Genomic DNA, 22,526 nt, shown 5'->3' with positions numbered 1-22,526 from the left:
CAAAAAGAGACTACAGGGAGTAGAAGTTGGGAGTCTAACTACCACAGCTCTGACCCCAGATGCTTGTGGTGTAGATTGCGATACATCACAGACTATAAAGGTAGAAATAACAATGATGCATGGCATGCTGCCTATCTCCCCGGTGAGCTCAATATCTTCTTTGCACGGTTTGAGGTGACCAACCCCATTCCTTCTGGAAGGCTTGCTGAGGACCAGCTAGTGTCGTGGAAAACATTCGCCATACTCATTTCATACTCTCGCATACAGAAATCTGTTCAAACACACCCAAGCTCTCACATACGTTTATACAGGCCGTTTCACACACATATATTGGTATAAATGTATATACAGATTACTTATTACTAACCTAAACTTCCCCACACACTCCCACAGACTTAGTTAACCGCGTCCCTCTCTTTCTCTCCTATAGAGGAATGCCACCTTCACCAACTCCGTGTAGCTCATTCGTGCTCGCACGCGTCCACAGGACTCCTGTCACACTCCCGATGGGAGGAATGACCCTGTCGGACCGTATCTCTTACACACACAGACACACAGCTGCGGGTCTGTTTTACCCCTACCATTTGTTGTCTACACTCACTCCCACAGGCCACCTTACCAAGTAGTGCCTTTTCCACAAACACAGGCCGTCGCCGAGGCTACTGTACCAAGCCGTGAATCGTTCGCACACACGCACCAGCCAGCCCTTGCCTCAGCTACCTTACCAAAGTAATCTGTGCACACTATCCCGCAGGTCTAACCCGTGCTGTCTCTACGGGACAGGCACTCATTCACAACCCCTGCCGGCCCGTTCGTCCGTACCAGGCTTTTCTAACAACAGCCGCCAGCCCGTTCGTCCATACCAGGCTTTTTCTAACAACAGTGACTTATTTACAATGTTACAGCATGCATGCAGTGTATTGGATTCAAAAATACCATGTGCATTCAAAAATACTGTGTGCATTCAAGTTTCGTTAAATTTGGGAAGACCAGTGCTAGATGTCCAACCACAGTTATATGATCTGAATTACACAAACAAAATAAGCAAAATTGCTTACCTTTGTTGTGGCCACCGTTTGTGTAACTCAGTCCAGTTTCTCCAAGGCAGTTCAGTCAAGCAACACTGTCTCTGTCCAACTCCTGGCTAGATCGCCAATTACGTCGTGGAAAACCATGTCCACAACGACTAAAACAAAAAGCACTTAAACTCAGGAACTTGTGAATCCAATAGACTTTAATGAAAATCATAGGAGAGTGACAGACATTAAAGCCCTTCTGCAGATACACCCAAATTCTAAGTACAGGACCATGGCTTTTATACAAAGTCTTCAAACATCACGCCATATGATCATCACCTTTGGAAGTCCCCTTTAAGGCGTGGTTTATCTCTTGCCCCTGTATCTTTATACCAAATCTTCAAGTATCACGCCATCTGACCAACCATCAAGCCATCTGACCATCCTTCTTTGGAAGTTCCCCTTAGGGCGGAGTTTATCTCTTGCCCCTCATCACTTCCTGAGTGTCCTTAACTTAACTTGAAGATCTCATGGTTCATGTTGGGGTCACACTTTCAGTGAACCCAAGAAGCTGTAAATTTGCCATACATTTCTGGACACAGGATGCTGTTCTGCTGAATTGCACTATTACTGATAAACCCCTATGGAGCGTCAAGACCAATTGCCCCAATCTCAAGGCCATATGTTTTCTGAGGCCTTTCTGTCTGTGTGTGTGTGCGTGGGCTGCATCATCTAAGAACTCATAGTGTTTTTGGATCACTCGTTAATATATGCCCTAAAAGGTGTGATTATGCATGCATATTGATATATTCATTAAACGTGTGATTATATATGCAGTTTATGGAAAATTCCGTCACATATCCCCCCTTAGTGGCTTCAAAAAGCCACTTAAATTTAGGCCTGAGAGTGCCAGGTGAGGAGGAGCATCTTAGTACCTATATGGGAGTTGAAATCAACTCGAACATCTTCATGTCCTGCTACTCGTCAACCGTCATCCCCAGAGGCTGGAAGCCAAACCTCTTCCCCTCTTTTTGTCTGAGTAGAAGTAAAAGACTTACCAACCTATCCAATCAGTGGGACATGGGTGTGTGTGTAAGCGTATGCAGGATTCTTTTTGAGCCTTCGCAAACTATGGTGTTCCAAATGAGTATATGGATACAAACAGAGTAAATATAATGACTAGTCCAAACATGAGGTAGCATACTAGGGTTCACATGAGGATAGTGGTTACACGAGGCAGAATAAGGTTGATTACATAATATATTCCCATATCACATGAGGTAATGTGTGAGGGGGTAACAGGAAATAGAAACACAATCAGTAATACAAAAAGATTAAAAAAATACAACAGTCCGTATGCGTCCCCCAAAAATGCCTTTTGTCGCCCAAGGCATTGACATTATCGTTATTAAAGAACAGTCCTATTCAAGAATTGATATTCAGCGGTGCACAGTCCTTTCTCGCACACAGGGGGCAATCCCCCCTTTGGCAAAGAGCACAGTTGTAGGGCTCAGGGTGGTGAAAATGTCCATCTTTAGCAGGGTGTCCTTTGCTGCAGTATTGGCAATGGCCCATCCTGTATGGGCATGGATAATGTCTGCGCAATGACCTATCATAAGTGGTAACGTCCTGCTGTGAATTAGAAGGGTTGTTCTTCCCCACTGTATCAATCTCTTCATACAACTGGTTCATGAAGGCTTCCACCAGGGGAGTATTCAGGTCTGGCAGTCCATTGGTGCCTGCAAAAGAAGAAGAAGACTGCCGCCTGGAAGATCAGTATGCTCATCCTCCTCATGTTGTCCCGCTCCTCGTGGGACTTTGGTGCAGTGGTTGAGGTGATACCAGGTGTCACTGCCCTCCACTCTTACCGCCGTTGCCGTAGCCTGGGTCACTCTGAAGGGGCCGTCTCTCCTTGGCTCGTTTCACCTCCTCCTGTAGACCTTGATGTAAACCTGGGCTCCAGGAACCACTGCTCTGGGCTGATCGTCCTCTGGCTCCGGTACCCGCGCACTTTGCTGTTTGTAAATAAGCTCATGTACAGCAGTTAGTTGTCTGATATATTCCCTGAATTCCAGCTCCAATTGCTCCAGAGGAGGCCCTTCGTGAGGGCCCCGAGGCACAGGCATGGGTCGACCCGTAAGCATTTCATGCAGTGTTAGGTGCGTGGTTCTGTTAGCTTCCCTGCGACAGCTCATTAGTGCTATTGGTAAAGCATCAACCCAATTCAAACCTGCACTGGCACATATCTTATTGATCTTGGCCTTTAGTGTGCCGTTTGCTCTTTCTACCATGCCCTGGGACTGGGGGTGGTAAACACAACCCAGCCTCTGTTTGATGTTGAGGTGTTGAATCACCTGCTTCAAAGTTTTCTGAATAAAAGCTGACCCATTGTCAGAACTGATTTCTGACGGTATGCCAAACCTTGGCATCACCTCCCTTGTCAGGAACTTTATTATCGTTCCTGGTCCTTCGAGGGGGTTGCTTCTATCCATCTGCTGAACCTATCAATTACCACCAGCATGTACCGTTTTCCATGGATAGGTCTTATCATATCCACATAGTCCATGACTAAATGTCTGAACGGTCCTTCTGGTGTTGGAATGTGGGCCAATGGCGTTATGTTGTTTTTCGCACACACCTCACACTCTGTGAGGGCCACATCTACTGTAGCCTGCATGTACGGTGACCAGAACCCCTGGTGGGTGATCTTCCTCATTATTTCTCCCTGCGCGCAGTGGTCAAAATCATGCGCATTATTGATCAGAACCCTAAGGAGAGCAGTGGGTGCCACCAATGGGGAGTGAAAGGAGGTCAAGTCGAAGTCTGGTAAAAGTTAACGACTCTGCCACACCGTCATGTGGCTCTCCCTCATATTCCAGATGGATTCTCTCCGCTGGATTTACAGTAGTACACTTCTTAATGGTGATGTCAGGGTAAGTAGTCTAAAAATCTGGCATTAGTCTAGTCAATACAAACTTCCCCCGCTCTATCAACTCCATCACCTTGTGATGAGTATAAATGCTCACTGGATAACCCATGGGGATGGTGGACGCTTTGTCATAAGCATACTGTACCGCGGCTAGGCCTTGATAACAAGGTAGATAGCCCTGTGCTACAGAGTCGAGCTTTGTACTGTAGTACGCTATGGGTTGTTTTCCTTTGCCACTACATGTTTCCTGCATTAACTCTGCTGAAGCGTATTCCTTGGCCCTTTTGGCAACATACAACAGAAATGGCTTGGTGTAGTCAGGTGTTCCCAGTGCAGGTGCAGACTGCATGTCTCGTTTAATAGTTTCAAATGCTGCCAATGCGTCGCAGTTCCAGTGTAATTTGGCACTCAACTGCTGTTACCCAACCTCTTTCATAAGCTCCCTGAGAGGAGCAACCTTAATGGCATAGTCTTCTATCCAATCAGAGCTGAACCCTGTCATCCCCAAAAATGTCAGCATTTGACTCACCGTCTGAGGACGCGGTGCACTACTCAATCCCTCTAGATGACTTTGGGAGATGGCTTTCATCTGGTGAGCTATGGTCCTGCCCAGATACTCAACCTCTGTCTGACAGTATTGGAGCTTTTTTCGTGACACTTTGTGACCCCTCTCAGCTAATCTCTGCAGCAACTTAATGGAGTCTGCATGGCATTGTTCCAAGGTGGGAGCACATATCAGCAGGTCATCGACATAATGAAGTAGTGTTCCCTCCAGGACAAGCTCCTCTAAGTCTGCTTTGAGGACCTGATTGAAAATGTGTGGGGAGTGTTTGAACCCTTGGGGCAACCTCGTATATCTGTATTGTTTACCCCCATAAGTGAAAGCAAATATCCTCTATTATTCTGATATTGTTTTGGGGGCTGTGTGTACACATTTCCTACTGGTTTCTGGGGTGGTCCATACACAGTCTGCAGCTGCTGTGCTGGGCGTTGACCTCCCTGGAGGACGGGTGCCATTGCGTATTCCTCAGGTGGGGCCTCTCTTGTAACCGGAGCTTGTGTCTTTTTCCTCTTTGTCAGTTCATCCAACTGTAATTAGGTGAGCTTTCTTTGAATGTCCCTTCCCTGTTCAGCCGGCCTTTTTTCATTCTGCCTGTATCTGTCAACTGCATGAACTAAATAGTCTCTGAATTCTTTGTGAGTCTTTGATGTGGTCAGCTCCACAGCATCCTCCAGCTTGGTTCTTATTGGAGCCGGCATTGCTTCCAGCAAAGCTTTCATGAACATATGAGACACCAGTTTGTCAGTTTCTGGGTCATGTTCAGTTTCCGGGTCATGTTCAGTTTCCATCCTCCATCTGTCTGCCTGTTTTTGTAAGTATTCAGCAGGGCTGTCTGTGTCCCCCAGTGGAGCTCCCTTCAAAACATCAGTGTCCACTACAGCAGGGAACTCATCCCTCAGGGCCTTCCACAGTAAATGCCTCTAGGGATCGAAAGGCCGCCCATCTCCAACAACACTCCTGATTGTCCATGCCGTGCCACCGTCTTTTAGCACCGCCTCCGTTTTAGTCATATCCAGCACTGACCAGCAAGGCTTTGATGTCCCATGTCGTCAGTATTTACCCGTGGTCAATTCTTCGAGCATTCTAATCCATTTTCCAGCCCCATTGTGGAGATGAAGTAATTTCACAACCAGGCCCTCCATGTCCTGAGTTGGCCATGGTACATAATGATGTTGATGCCCTTTAACTAGAATTGGTGCCGTGTTGGTATAATGACTGGGTGTTTTTAATGTGTGTGCACTTCTCAGTCTACCTTTTAGCTCCCTGCCATAGTGACCAGAAGCAGCTGTGGCCTCCTCACACTCCTCCTCAGACTGTTCCTCTCCTTCCTGGCTATCTGTGTCATCCTGTGGACTCCCTAAGTTGTTCTACTTGCTCGTCAAGCTTCCGCTGACAGCTTTTGGACTTCTTTTTCCTCTCTCTCAGTTTCTCCCCTCCCGTCTTAGTATGCTCCAACCAATCTAGACATTCTCTGTTACAATCTACTTGGATGGCAGGTTTTCCCTTAGGCCGTCATCAAAGGTTCCGTCTTTGGGCCATCCAGGCATTAAATTCTTAGTCTGTTTTTCTAAAGTCTTAGATACCTTTTCAATCTGCTTCCCACACAGAGGAAACCTTTTGGCTAGCATCTGTACTGGTGTGCCTGCCATGTTGTAAGCTAAATGTTTGATTTAGTGTCACTGTAATTGTCTAATCTCACTGTTTCCCTAGACCTTTGCCCTATCTATGTGTTGAGCTCCACCAATTTATTGCCTGCGTGCTCCCAGAGGGAGTCCTAGAAGCACCCTCATTTTTCTGGGATGGTAGCCAAATTTTCCTTCCTCTATTTTGCTCCTCTCCCAGACACAGCTATCTTCAAGGGAGTGATGAGACAAAAATCGAGACGTGATTAACATATATACGAACTTGTCAGCAGAGATTTAATATACCTTGAGATACGGGTCTCAGCAGTGATTAATGTAAGCAAGCCCCCGTCAATTTATGAAATTATTAGCGGGAAACCAATATCCTTAAGACACGGATCTAACCGTGACAAATGCCTATGCGTAAGTAAACTCCTAACAAACTCTAACGAAACTAATGTCCTTGTATTATATCTAATTTGGCTTTTAAAACCACACTTCCTCAGTTGGACAATATATTTGTTTGATAATAGCCTCATCTAAATCTGGCTGACTGGACCATAGTCTGAGTCCTCCTGACGTGATCCAAATTAGCTGTACCCCTTTTGACTCGGAGAAGTCGTGACTTCCTATTCATTGTCTTGTGGCCGTGTGATATTGTAAAACTATGCAGTACTCAAATATCTGCGTCAGGAATAAATGTACAGAGGTATCATCGGGTCCTATGAATATTTTGTGATCTATACCATCATAGAATCTACGTTTCACAAACAATCTGGAGTTTGTGGTCCCCTCACTCATGTCGTCACTCGCTAATCATAAGCACGGAACAATTTCTGAGTTACACAAATTATTTATTAGAAACCGGGGTACTTATATTAACGTCAATAACAGGATAACAAAAACCTTTTAAACAAAGTAGCTAATTCTCTCTTTCCCTGTATGTTGTCTGCCACTTTCGCAGCTCTCGCACCCTCAAGCACACAACTTCTCTCCCTCTCCGTCCGCAACCTAGACACACCGTTCATACGCACACATTTGGGTACCCTTCCAGACGTTCTCCTCTCATACATTCGCCATACTCATTTCATACTCTCGCATACAGAAATCTGTTCAAACACACCCAAGCTCTCACATACGTTTATACAGGCCGTTTCACACACATATATTGGTATAAATGTATATACAGATTACTTATTACTAACCTAAACTTCCCCACACACTCCCACAGACTTAGTTAACCGCGTCCCTCTCTTTCTCTCCTATAGAGGAATGCCACCTTCACCAACTCCGTGTAGCTCATTCGTGCTCGCACGCGTCCACAGGACTCCTGTCACACTCCCGATGGGAGGAATGACCCTGTCGGACCGTATCTCTTACACACACAGACACACAGCTGCGGGTCTGTTTTACCCCTACCATTTGTTGTCTACACTCACTCCCACAGGCCACCTTACCAAGTAGTGCCTTTTCCACAAACACAGGCCGTCGCCGAGGCTACTGTACCAAGCCGTGAATCGTTCGCACACACGCACCAGCCAGCCCTTGCCTCAGCTACCTTACCAAAGTAATCTGTGCACACTATCCCGCAGGTCTAACCCGTGCTGTCTCTACGTGACAGGCACTCATTCACAACCCCTGCCGGCCCGTTCGTCCGTACCAGGCTTTTTCTAACAACAGTGACTTATTTACAATGTTACAGCATGCATACAGTGTATTGGATTCAAAAATACCATGTGCATTCAAAAATACTGTGTGCATTCAAGTTTCGTTAAATTTGGGAAGACCAGTGCTAGATGTCCAACCACAGTTATATGATCTGAATTACACAAACAAAATAAGCAAAATTGCTTACCTTTGTTGTGGCCACCGTTTGTGTAACTCAGTCCAGTTTCTCCAAGGCAGTTCAGTCAAGCAACACTGTCTCTGTCCAACTCCTGGCTAGATCGCCAATTACGTCGTGGAAAACCATGTCCACAACGACTAAAACAAAAAGCACTTAAACTCAGGAACTTGTGAATCCAATAGACTTTAATGAAAATCATAGGAGAGTGACAGACATTAAAGCCCTTCTGCAGATACACCCAAATTCTAAGTACAGGACCATGGCTTTTATACAAAGTCTTCAAACATCACGCCATATGATCATCACCTTTGGAAGTCCCCTTTAAGGCGTGGTTTATCTCTTGCCCCTGTATCTTTATACCAAATCTTCAAGTATCACGCCATCTGACCAACCATCAAGCCATCTGACCATCCTTCTTTGGAAGTTCCCCTTAGGGCGGAGTTTATCTCTTGCCCCTCATCACTTCCTGAGTGTCCTTAACTTAACTTGAAGATCTCATGGTTCATGTTGGGGTCACACTTTCAGTGAACCCAAGAAGCTGTAAATTTGCCATACATTTCTGGACACAGGATGCTGTTCTGCTGAATTGCACTATTACTGATAAACCCCTATGGAGCGTCAAGACCAATTGCCCCAATCTCAAGGCCACCTCTATATTCAAACTCTATCTGGCTCATTCAGCAGTCCCCAACTGCTTCAAGTAGACCAACATAGTTCCTCTACCGAAGAAACCTTCCATCACCTGCCTGAGTGTCTAGCTTCTTCATGAAGTGCTTTGAGCGGCTGGTCAGAACCCACATCTGCTCCACCCTTCCTGACACCTTGGACCCCTTTTAATTTGCATACCGGCCAAATAGATCTACGGACAATGCCATCGCCCTGACGACACACACCACCCTCTCCCACCTGGAAAAGGGTGACACATACCTGAGGATGCTGTTCGTGGACTCCAGCTCAGCATTCAACACTGTTGTGCCTGTTTAGCTTGTTCTTAACTCAGGACCCTGAGACTTAACAGTTCCCTTTGCAATTGGATCCTGGTCTTCCTGATGAGCAGACCCCAGGTGGTGAGGATGGGCAACCTCACCTCCTCTGCACTGACCCTGAGCACTGGAGTTCCCCAGGGCTGCATACTCAGTCCCCTCATGTACTCCCTTTTCATGAATGACTGCGTGGCCACACACAGCTCCAACATCATCCTTAAGTTTTGGGGACAACACCACCATCCTGGGTCTCATCCCCAACAATGATGTGAACGCTTACAGAGAGGGGGTGGAGGACCTGGCTACATGGTAACTGGACAACAATCTCTCTCTCAACATCTGCAAGACTAAGGAGATGATTGTGGACTTCAGGAAGCGGCAGAGTGGGGGTCATGACCCCATACACATCAATGGCGCTGAAGTGGAGAGAGCTTCCGACTTCAAGTTCCTCGGTGTGTCATCAAAGATGACCTCATTTGGTCCTGGTAAGCTGACTCGGCAGTGAATACTGCCCAAAAGTGACTATACTTCTTGAGGAGACTCAAGAAGTTTGGCATGTCTGCAAAGGCTCTCACCAACTTTTACAAGTGCACCATTGAGAGCATACACTCAGGCTGCGTTACTGCCTGGTACAGCAGCTGCGTCGCTGCTGATATAAGCAAGGCCCTCCAGGGGGTGGTGAAATCTGCAGAGGGTGTAATCGGCTGCCATTTTCCCTCCATGCAAGGTATCTACCATACATGATGACTTTGGAAAACATGGAACATCATCAAAGGCTACAGCCACCCAGTCTATGGTCTGTTCACCCTGCTGCTATCTGGTAGATGCTACCGGAGAATCAGGGCACGCATGTCCAGACTCACAGTTTTTTTTCCTCAGGCCATAAGGCTTTTCATCCAACATCTATCACATTGATCACATGAAAATGTCAATGCTCTGATGTCTTTTTATGTACATTAAATATATTAATATACCATTTAATGTAGGCATTCATAACACTTATATTTATAATATTTTATTTTATTTCTACCCCATATCTACCCGTACATATACCCCATTCTTCACTCTTAGGAATTGCTGCTAGTTTACATTATGTATAGTTCTGCTATATTTTTTCTTTATATATTTCCTAATTCTTACTGCATAGATGTTACATGCCATGTCACAAGAACTTTGTTGTTCAGAATGATGCAATGTTTTTCGGTGCAATTGATAAATAAAAGACTGACTTTGAACAGTGAAGAGGTGATTCCAGGATGCTGGACTTGTAGGCAGAATTCTTCCTCTGTCTAGTGTCTGTGTTCTTTTGCCCATCTTAATCTTTTCTTTTTATTGGCCAATCTGAGATATGGCTTTTTCTTTGCATCTCTGCCTAGAAGGCCAGCATCCTGGAGTCACCTCTTCACTGTTGACGATGAGACTGGTGTTTCGTGGGTAGTATTTAATGATGCTGCCAATTGAGGACCTGCCATTGGACCAGAGGAGTGATGGTTGCTGATAATGGGCCTCTGTACTCCTATGTAGATATTCCATTGGAAATCAGCTGTTTCCAGCTACAATAGTCATTTACAACATTAGCAATGTCTACACAGTTTCAAGTTATTTAAAGGACAACATTACATTTTCTTTCGAAAACAAGGACATTTGTAAGTGACCCCCAAACTTAGGAACGGTAGTGTACAAACATTTAATATATAATTTGTATTTACTTTTATTGACGATACTTTAGGAAATTTGTCTGGATGACTCCCACTGAGATAATTTTTGTGATCCCCATTCTATTCCAGCTATTGCAATTATATGTAATAAAAAACACCATGTTGTCCCTTTTCTGTCATCCATCAGGCGTCCAGGACTTACCATCCAACCCTCTCCAGCCTCTCTGAGCATCCAGCGTCCTCCCCAATCTCGGGACGGCTCCACGCGCATCACCCCTGACCCTCCCATTCTGCCATTGGGGTTCAGAAACCCCAGTTACCCCACGCTATGGCACAAAAGCCAATATTCAGCAGTGTAACTGCCGTTGCTGCGGCAGCCGTAGCACCATTACTGACAACCAACCCGGCTCCGTCGCTGAGCACCACAGGTACGATGCCAGTGCTGAGAAAGAGAAATTTAAATGATGTACTGTCATTAACATGATCATACAATCGTATCTCAACCAGGCTCGGGACCCCACTCTCAAATGAACAACAGTAACGTTGTCACCATGACCGTGTCTTCTCATTTGTCCCACGCCACAGCAGTCACTATGTCCAACATCCCAGTGGGTAAGCTTCTTGTTCATTAAGTGGCTGGCCTGCAGCAGCATTGTGATATTTCTTGGCATTTTTACTCATCTGATTAAGTAATTGAGATGGGTAGAAGCTGTTCAGACTGTGACAATTTCTGTGTGGTCAGATGTGTTGTACCAGACTGTCGTCTTTTAGCTCACATTATATCAAACTAAATCCTCTGTGATTTTGTTGTTAAATAGAACATGGCAAATTTTTACTCATTCCACCTCCATTCTTTTCAGCTAAAGTGGTTCCCCAGCCGATAGCTCACACCTCTCCCAGGATACAGCCGGAATACCCTGGGGACAGGGGCAACCTGATCCCTATTTCTGGACATCGTTCCTCCCCAAACCCCATCACAATGGAGGCCCGCAGTGACAGCAGGTCAGACACATTTTCCCTTGACTATAATACATGCATCTGAGTATTTGATTCCAGAGGATGGAACATGAATTAAAAAATGTGTTTGCTACATACAGTACTAGTCCACTAAGTGTGGACACCTACTCATTTAAAAGTATTTCTTACATTTTACTATTATATACATAGAATAATAGCGAAGACATCTAAACTATTAAAGAACACTAAATCATGTTGTAACCAAAAATGTGTCAATTTATGTTAAATACATGTAGATTTTAGATTCTTCAAAGTTGCAATCCTTTGCATTGATGACAATTTTGCACACTCTTGGCATTCTCTCAAACATGAGGTAGTCAATCTGGAATGCTTTTCCGCCAGTCTTGAAGGAGTTCCTACATATGCTGAGCACTTGTTGACTGCTTTTCCTTCACTCTGGGGTCCAAATCATCCCAAGTCATCACATTTGGGTTAAGGATTCCTGGTGCCACTGCCTACACCACACCTGATTGTCCCTGTCCTTTTCCACCAGGTTATGCAGCTCGGTCTGGATTCTGTTTATAGGACTCTGGACACAGCCCACATTTATTTATTGACGTGCTTGTCATCTGTTAATACATTGACATTGTGGGCCAAAAGTTTGTGAAACTCTATGCCTTGTTTCCACTGGTGCCAAACACAGGTGTTTTACCCTAAAGTCCAGAATTGTTTGTGTTTCCATTGACACGGGCCAGCGGCAGTCTGAACGCGGTTAAGATTGCAGGTTGACGCGTTAAGTGCTGTGAAAACCAAGCTTTACCAAGCTTAGTGCATATTCCATCACGCACACTTAGTATCGCACAAACATCAGAGCAGAGCAACAACGTCCAGCACGTTCAGAGTATCAAACTAGCTAGTGAGATCAGAGAAAAGTAACTGGCTGTGTCTGTGCATGCGCACGTTTGTGTTGAACTGTCAGTAAGTGGCTGTCACATTGATATAAAGAAAGTAGCCATCATCTGAGCGACAACCCAAGGTAAGAAGCTAGCTAACTGTCACAACTGGTGAGTTACAATGGATTAGCTTCATGCAGGTAATATTAGAGATTAGAGATTAGTGATGTTTTGAACAAATCTGTTTTCTAGTAACTCGTTCAATTGTATTGTTCATTTGAACGTTTGACAGCGGATTTCTACAACATGATCACTTGCTTCATACCAGGTCCTCCAGCTCAGTTCTCCGATCAACTTCTATGTACATTCGCAGAGAAAAATAGATCAAGGCAGGAACATCATAAAGACTACATGTTTGTAACTGATAATTGAACGTAGACTACAATAATTAATATAGTTAGTTGATTACCGATGTCTTGAAAAAAAGATGAAAAAAGCCTTTGCCTAAGTAAAAAAGACTTATGAACGACTGACTTGTCCAGTTTTACCGTTCATTTGAACAGTTGTTTCGTTCGTTCATTATATACGGTAAACAATATTATAAGGTGGAACACACTGAGAAATGGTTACAGCTTAAGTTAATGTAGAGAACCTTTCTAATATAAAGGACATCAGATTTTTTATGTTATTGATGTTATTTTGCTTATGGTCATTAGGTTTGGAGAGGGGTTGTGTTATGAATCTGGGAGGCAATTAATGAACAGTTTTAGAGAATGATTAATTGAGCGGGAGTACTTAGGTTAGTAGGGAATTATGTTTAATAAGGATTGTCAAATGTTAAGTTGACAAGGAAGAGAGACTAATGAAAAATTAAGTTTTGTGAGAATTGGAGGTTTGGAGATAAATGGGTTTCAAGAGGCGGGCTACAGTATGATGCTGAGACTGTAGTGATGAGTTGTTCTGTGTGTGGCCAATATTCTAAATATAAAAGCAGAAACAACAAATTTTTCATTAGAAATAAAAAGTTTGTATTCAACATTATAACTTATTATCTCAATGAAGTGCACTGAAATTAATGTATTCCTGACACGAAAAGGAAATTATTATTTTGTCCGGTAAAAAATGTGCTTGGCTGGTGGATTTCTTTCATCTACCAGTACCTGGCAGGTGAGCCAAAAAGTACATTTCAGACTCTGAGTGCAAACCACATGGGATGGCTAATCGCTGCAGAATACTGTGGTAGCCATGCTGGTTGAGTGTGCTTTGAAACCAGCAAAGCAACCCCTCACCATCACACCTCCTCCAGAGATCATCTGTTCACCCACTCTGCGTCTGATTATCACGGCAGTTGGAACCAAAAATCTCAAATTTAGGCTCATCAAACCAAAGACCAAATGTCAATTTCTCATGTTTCTTGGCCCAATCAAGTCTCTTCTTATTAGTGTCCTTCAGTAGTGGTTTATTTACAGCAATTCAACTAAAAAGACCTGATTTACACATTCCCATCTGAACAGTTGATGTTGAGATGTCAGTTGTTACTAGTACTCTGTGAAACAATTATTTGTGCTGCTCTAATGAACTTATCCCCTTGTACTCTGTGAAGCAGTTATTAGGCTGGTAACTCTAATTGAATTATCCTCTGCAGAGATAACTCTGCGGTCTTCCTTTCATGTGTTCATGGGACCTCTTGAGAGTCAGTTCTTGCCATAATATGGAATACTAGAGTACCAACGTAATGATTATCTTCTGTATACTAACCCTACCTTGTCACAAAACTGATTGGCTCAAATGCATTAAGAAGGAAATAAATTCCACAAATAAACTTTAACAAGGCACAACTTTTATTTGAAATGTATTCCAGGTGACTACCTCATGAAGCTGGTTCAAAGAATGCAAAGAGTGTGTAAAGCTTTCGTCATGCAAAGGGTGGTTACTTTGAAGAATCTACAATAAATTTAACAAAAAAAATTTGGTGACAAAATAACGTGTTATTTTAAAGTTTTGATGTGTTCACTATTATACTGATCAAATAAATTAGTGTGATGTGTGATTTTAGTATTTTCATTTAAATCACACATCGGGTCTTGATGAAGGAAGTATATTAAAGATCAACATTTTTACTGGATATTGTGTAATTCCTTGAGAATTCCTTGAGATATTGTGTAATTCCTTGGATATTGTGTAATTCCTTGGATATTGTGTAATTCCTTTTTCAAACGGTCTGGAAACCAAAATCAACAACCGATTGAGGGCTGGATTCAAACTCACACCGAAAGTCAACATAAAAAATGTAAATCACAAGCTGTTCCAACTTGCATGAATTTCATCACAGCAAGTCATAATGTGACTCAGCAGTATGTATGGCCCCCACGTACCTGTATGCACTCCTGACAACATATGTGCATACTCCTGATGAGACGGCTGATGGTGTCTAGCGGGATATCCTCCCAGACCTGTATCAGGGCATCACTGAGCTCCAGTCTGGTCTCTGGCGCTACTTGGCGGCGTCGGATGCACCAATACATATCGTCCCAGAGGTTCTCATTTGGAATCAGGTCTGGGGAACGTGGGGGCCAGTCAATGGCATCAATGTCTTCATCATCCAGGAACTGCCTACATGAGGCCGGGCATTGTCCTGCACCAGGAAGAACCCAGGGCCCACTGCACCAGCATAAGATCTGATCTGAGGATTTCATCCTGGTACCTAACAGCTGGCAGGGTATCATTGGCTAGCAAGTGGAGGTCAGTGCGACCCTCCAAGTATATGACAATCACTGACCCACTGCCAAATTGGTCATACTGGAAGATCTGTCAGTTTGAAAATTTGGTCAGAAACATGCACACCAGTAGCCCACTGGAGGTCATTTTGTAGGGCTCTGGCAGTACTCCTCATGTTCCTCCTCGTACTAAGGAGCAGATACTGGTCCTATTGCTGGGTTGACGCCCTTCTACGGCCTTGTCCAGCACTCCTCGTGTAGTGGCCCGTCTCCTGGTATCTTCTCCATGCTTTTGAGACTGTACTGGGAGACACAGCAAACCTCCTTGCGTGACAGCACATATGGATGTGCCATCCTTGAGGAGCTGGACTAGCTGTGCTACATGAATGTGCTGCAGGTACCGTCTCAAGCTATCAGTAGTGACAAGGACACTAGCAAAACTAGAGAAGGATCAGTCCTTGAATGTGGTGGTGTGTCCAAACTTTTGACTGGCATTGTACATAGGGCCGATAAGTAACCTAGTGTAACCAGGTTCGCCGGTAGTGTGTAATCAGCAAGTGTATTACTTCCAGATGCCCAATGTAGCAAGGTTTGGGTTAGGAGAGATATAACATTTTGGTTAGACCTTTAGTACAATTGACAGCTTAAGTAATTCCCTGGTGCCTAAGTTTTTTATTCACTTAGTATGATGTGCTTTTTTTTCCCACAGGCAATCTATGCCAGTTCAGTTTCAGTACTTCCTGCCCACGTACCCTTCGTCAACGTACCCCCTAGCGCACACCTACACCCCTATCACCAGCTCTGTGTCCACCATCAGACAGTACCCAGGTACCACAATTCTCCCCATGCAAAGCAAATTCACTGCTTCCATGTGACTGTTTAATACATTTGCAAAGCTACTGGAAATGTACCAAAGCTACTGTAATTTTCTGTAATTTTGATGTAATTTTGAAGTTATGGTTAAAGGGGTCGTATGCAAGATTTTTACTGTACTACTGGCATAAATATTAGCATTAATGACCAGAAGACATTCACAGTTAATGTTTTAAAGCTCATGTTTCAGATTTAAAAAAAATCTAACAGAATTGTGGCGAGTGTCTGAGATATTTCCTTATTGAAACGTATCTCTGGTTAGTCTATCAGTTGGCATTGACTTGTAGTCTCCTTATACTCACTTTAGACACTTGCAGTACTTTTCCCCCACCATAAACCAAACTGGACTATCTAATACTATTCCGATCTTGTTTGGGAAGGGAAGGGTCGTCATTTTATTGTCTTGCAAACGATTCTGCAGTGTTTCTTTAAGTAACATACAAATTATGGATACTCCACTTTTACCTAAGTCACCCTTTTTCCCCAGATCTAAATCAGTTCCTTCAGTTTATGTAAAGAATTTGAGGAAAGTAGTGGAATTCCACTTGAGTTCTAGAGTTAAATATGAGGATGATGTAGTATCTAGGGCTGTCGACAACCTATAATTTTTTGGATTGACCTAGATTTCACTGAGATTTACTGCGTCGATTAATCGGGTAGAAAAAATACATACATTCCAGAATTAAATGTTAGTGTTTTATTTAAAATAAAGCATCCTTTCACAATGCCTTCTTTACAACAAATGTATTCATTTGTTGTAAAACAAATAAAAACACGTTTGACAGAGGCAATAAATGTTTATCCAAATTATAATGCATTTAAATACCTCAACATTTCTATTGTGAACAAATATAGAACTCACCAAATTTGATACTAATGGGTTAATTCATCAGTAACGAAGTGAATGCTTGGCTAGGGGAGCTGATCAACTATACACAAACTTAACGTGCTCAAGTAGACTTGACGTTAACGTTAACTCAGCCATGCATTCAAGATTGACTATTTCTCAATTAAAGACTTAACTCCATGAATACAAACTAAAGTGAATGACATGTGTATTATATAAACGTACCATGCAGAGCTCTCTTCATCTTCTGGGATCATGGCTACAACATGTTTTCCCTGTAAATGCTCGTGCTCCAGTGCCATGAGAGTTCTGCCTTTCGCAACAAACTGTTTTTGTCGTTCTTCAGCATAAAGTGGTGCTATACTTTTTTTTGGCAGCATTGCCATGGGTTAGGGCTAGGTTCAGAAAGACGCAAGTTTAAATGAAAGCTGTAACATCCCCATCTGCTGTCTAGTCCTGCTGTCTACTGTGCATCTGGACTATTTCCGGCTACTACTAGCTGTTTCCCTTTCCCAAATGTTTTCACTGGCTAGTTCAATCAATAAACATTTATTTGCAAACAATGGCAAATACATTTTCATTACCTTTGTATTCGCCATAATGTGTTCCCAAATATTATGAAAATATAGTAACTACAGTGGGGAGAACAAGTATTTGATACACAGCCGATTTTGCAGGTTATCCCACTTACAAAGCATGTAGAAGTCTGTCATTTTTATCATAGGTACTCTTCAACTGTTAGTGACGGAATCTAAAACAAAAATCCAGAAAATCACATTGTATGATCATCATCATCATCATCATCATCTTCCGCTTATCCGGGGCCAGGTCGCCGGGGCAGCAGTCTAAGCAGAGATGCCCAGACTTCCCTCTCCCTAGACACTTCCTCCAGCTCTTCCAGGGGGACACCGAGGCGTTCCCAGGCCAGCCGGGAGAAATAGTCCCTCCAGCGTGTCCTAGGTCTTCCCCGGGGTCTCCTCCCAGTGGGACGGAACCGGAACACCTTCCCAGGAAGGCGTTCCGGAGGCATCCGAAACAGGTGCCCAAGCCACCTCAGCTGACCCCTCTCGATGTGGAGGAGCAGCAGCTCTACTCTGAGCTCCTCCCAGGTGACTGAGCTTCTCATCCTATCTCTAAGGGATCGCCCAGCCACCCTGCGGAGAAAGCTCATTTCGGCCGCCTGTATCCGGGATCTTGTCCTTTTGGTCATGACCCAAAGCTCATGACCATAGGTGAGAGTAGGGACGTATTGACCGGTAAATCGAGAGCTTCGCCTTGCGGTGCAGCTTTTTCTTCACCACGACAGACCGATACATCGACCGCATTACTGCAGAAGCTGCACCGATCCGTCTGTCAATCTCCCGTTCCATCCTTCTCTCACTCGTGAACAAGACCCCTAGATACTTAAACTCCTCCACTTGAGGCAGGCCCTTTCCACCAACCAGAAGTGGGCAAGCCACCCTTTTCCGATTAAGGACCATGGCCTCGGATTTGGAGGTACTGATTCTCATCCCCACTGCTTCACACTCGGCTGCAAACTGTCCCAGTGCATGCTGAAGGTCCTGGTTTGAAGGGGCCAACACAACATCATCCGCAAAGAGCAGAGACGAAATTGTGTGGTCCCCAAACCTGACACCATCCGGCCCCTGGCTGCGCCTAGAAATTCTGTCCATAAAAATTACGAACAGAACCGGTGACAATGGGCAGCCCTGCCGGAGTCCAACATGCACTGGGAACAAGTCTGACTTACTGCCGGCAATGCGGACCAAGCTCCTGCTTCGGTCGTACTGGGACCTGACAGCCCTTAGCAAAGGACCCAGGACCCCATATTCCCGAAGCACTCACCACAGGATGCCGCGAGGGACACAGTCGAATGCCGTCTCCAAATCCACAAAACACATGTGGATTGGTTGGGCAAACTCCCATGAACCCTCCAACACCCCATAGAGGGTATAGAGCTGGTCCAGTGTTCCACGGCCCGGACGAAAACCACACTGTTCCTCCTAAATCCGAGGTTCTATCGGCCGTATTCTCCTTTCCAGAACCCTGGCATAGACTTTCCCGGGGAGGCTGAGAAGTGTGATCCCCCTATAGTTGGAACACACCCTTTGGTCCCCCTTCTAAAAAAGAGGGACCACCACCCCGGTCTGCCATCCCAGAGGCACTGTCCCCGACCGCCACGCGATGTTGCACAGGCGTGTCAACCAAGACAGCCACATAACATCCAGAGACTTGAGGTACTCAGGACAGATCTCATCCACCCCCGGTGCCTTGCCACCGAGGAGTTTCTTGACTACCTCTGTGACTTCAGCCCGGGTGATGGACGAGTCTACCTCTGAGCCCTCATCCTCTGCTTCCTCAATGGAAGACGTGACGGCGGGATTGAGGAGATCCTCGAAGTACTCCTTCCACCGCCTGACGACATCCCCAGTTGAGGTCAACAGCTTCCCACCTCTACTGTAAAAAGCGTTGGTAGGGCACTGTTTCCCTCTCCTGAGGCGCCGGTCGGTTTGCCAGAATCTCTTCGAGGCCAGCCGATAGTCCTTCTCCATGGCCTCACCGAACTCCTCCCAGGCCCGAGTTTTTGCCTCCACAACCACCCAGGTTACAGTCCGCTTGGCCTGCTGGTACCAAGGTTATAATCGTTAATGAAAACGAACAAAAAAACAAAAACTAGGTGGGAAAAAACATTGTTGTTAACTGAAATAATAATTAAAATGAGGCATTACAAAAAAACGATAACTAACTAAAACTGTTATGTGTAGTTGACAAAACTAACTAAAATAAAATGATAGAGTAAATGTTCTTAGTTTTCGTCTTTGTCAATGTCTTTCCTTTTTTAACGCTATTTAAAACACGCAGAGTATTCGCTCAGCTGTGTTTCCTTTCCCTGCTCTCCCTCCGTCTCTCTGTCACTCACACACACACACACACACACACCCCCCTCCGTGCACACCGCGTCTCCATGAGAACGAGTGTTAGACGTTGAAGGAAGTTCGCGAAAGGTTGGTATCTCGTGAACACCTTTACACAATCACACATTAAAAAGTGGTATAAAAATATTTAAATTCTGAATATAATTTTGTCAGTGTGTTAATGTCTACCCGAGAAGCGATTGCCCCTTCTTTAGAAAGTTAACTAATCGCAAGTTTAAGGTAAAATGTACTTGGGTTGTCGATGTCAAAACACTATAAGCTGTGATTCAAATATTAAATAATGTTATGTCATTTTTACTTTTACATTGAATGTTTGCTGCTTCAATCCAGATGAGTAGGCAGAAGGCTATTGTATAAATTTAGAATAGGGTGTGAAAATTGTACAGCTGTGGTATTTGTATAGAGTGTGAATTCTGTTTAGAAGATGTGTAATGTTAGATATTTGGTACGGCGTGTGGATTTTTGTAAGAGGTAACGTTAACGTTAAAGGAATTTCCATGGGGTGTGAATTTGTTAGGCCTCTAGGGTGTTAAATGTGAAGGCGTGAAATTTAATATAATAAAGTTCTGTGTAACATTATTAACGAAGGAATTACTTTAACTATCCCTTTCAGATACTTTTTTCAAAACATTAAAGCAAATCTACTAAAAAGTGATCATCTGCATTTTGAGTTCTATCTATTTATGCTCTTGGCAAAGGTCATAACAAAACTAGTGCTAGACATATAAATGTATGATGATTCATGGTTATCACAGGTTTTGAGTGCTAACATCTGTGAATCTGTGCCTTGCTCCAAATAAACATATCATAACACTTTGCCCCTAAACAACATAGTTTTTGTTGAGTTATTATTACACAATATTTTTCTGACCTTTTTGAATCTTGCCCCTGATAAATAGCCCATATTAAAAAAAAGACTAAAACTAACACTAAAACTAATAAAAACTAAACTAAAACTAAGCATTTTCAAAAAATAAAGTAAACTAGCAAACCCACTTTAAAAACTAATTAAAACTAAACTGAATTTGAAAACAAAAAGTCAAAACGAAATAAAAACAAATAAAAAATGCTAAACTGTAATAACCTTGGCCGGTACCCGTCAGCTGCCTCAGGAGTCCCACAAGCCAACCAGGCCTGATAGGACTCCTTTTTCAGCTTGACGGCATGCCTTACTTCCGGTGTCCACCACCAGGTTCGGGGATTGCCGCCTCGACAGGCACCGGAGACCATACGGCCACAGCTCAGAGCGGCCGCTTCGACAATGGCGGTGGAGAACATGGTCCCCTCGGACTCAATATCTCCAGCCTCCCTCGGGAGACTGGAGACTCGGCCAGACGTTCCCAGCAGACCCTTACAGTACGCTTGGGCCTGCCGAGTCTGTCCAGCTTCCTCCCCCGCCATCGGATCCAACTCACCACCAGGTGGTGATCAGTTGACAGCTCCGCCCCTCTCTTCACCCGAGTGTCCAACACATACGGCCGCAGGTCAGATGAAATGACAACAAAGTCTATCATCGACCTGCGGCCTAGGGTGTCCTGGTGCCACGTGCACTGATGGACACCCTGATGCTTGAACATGGTGTTCGTTATGGACAAACTCTGACTAGCACAGAAGTCCAATAACTGAACACCGCTCGGGTTCAGATCAGGGGGGCTGTTCCTCCCAATCATGCCCCTCCAGGTGTCACTGTCCCCCAGTAGAACGATATAGTCCCCAGTCAGAGCACTTTCCAGCACCCCTCCCAGAGACTCCAAGAAGGTTGGGTACTCTGCACTGCCGTTCGGCCCGTAGGCACAAACAACAGTGAGAGACCTAACCCCGACCCGTAGGCGCAGGGAAATGACCCTCTCGTTCACCGGGGTAAACTCCAACACATGGCGGCAGAGCTGGGGAGCTATAAGCAAACCCACACCAGCCCGCTGCCTTTCACCATGGGCAACTCCAGAGTGGTGAAGAGTCCATCCTCTCTCAAGGAGTGTGGTTCCAGAGCCCAAGCCATGCGTAGAGGTGATCCCGACTACCTCTAGTCGGAACCTCTCAACCTCGCGCACGATCTCAGGCTCCTCCAGGGATCCGGGTTGTCTAGGCCCCCGCCTTCGACTGCTGCCCCTTATGGTCCCTCCTGTGGGTGGTGAGCCCACGGGAAGGCGGTCCCACGTCGCTCCTTCGGGCTGAGCCCGGCAGGGCCCCATGGGGAAATGCCCGGCCACCAGGCGCTCGCGTACGAGCCCCAGCCCCAACACGTCACGGCCCTCAAACTTTTTCTCATTGTATGATTTTAAAAAAAATTTATTTGCATTTTATTGCATGACATAAGTATTTGATACATCAGAAAAGCAGAACTTAATATTTGGTACAGAAATATTTGTTTGCAATTACAGAGATCATACGTTTCCTGTAGTTCTTGACCAGGTTTGCACACACCGCATCAGGGATTTTGGCCCACTCCTCCATACAGACCTTCTCCAGATCCTACAGATTTCGGGGCTGTCGCTGGGCAATACGGACTTTCAGCTCCCTCCAAAGATTTTCTATTCGGTTCAGGTCTGGAGACTGGCTAGCCCACTCCAGGACCTTGAGATGCTTCTTATGGAGCCACTCCTTAGTTGCCCTGGCTGTGTGTTTTGGGTCATTGTCATGCTGAAAGACCCGGCCACGACCCATCTTCAATGGTCTTACTGAGGGAA

At 44.7% G+C, this 22,526-nt stretch overlaps 1 protein-coding gene across 1 annotated transcript in view; it reads left to right on the top strand.

Annotated features, from left to right (window-relative positions):
* Positions 1–22,526, top strand: part of LOC105007163 (histone deacetylase complex subunit SAP130-like) — an 80,117-nt gene that overhangs the window by 40,197 nt on the left and 17,394 nt on the right. The window contains 5 exon segments of the mRNA XM_013132490.3: positions 10,804–10,894; positions 10,897–11,044; positions 11,124–11,228; positions 11,477–11,618; positions 15,893–16,011. Coding sequence (XP_012987944.2) covers positions 10,804–10,894; positions 10,897–11,044; positions 11,124–11,228; positions 11,477–11,618; positions 15,893–16,011 — 605 coding nt within the window.

Source organism: Esox lucius, chromosome 3, assembly GCF_011004845.1.
Source record: "Esox lucius isolate fEsoLuc1 chromosome 3, fEsoLuc1.pri, whole genome shotgun sequence".
NCBI lineage: Eukaryota > Metazoa > Chordata > Actinopteri > Esociformes > Esocidae > Esox > Esox lucius.
This window is presented reverse-complemented; position numbering and strand designations above follow the sequence as displayed.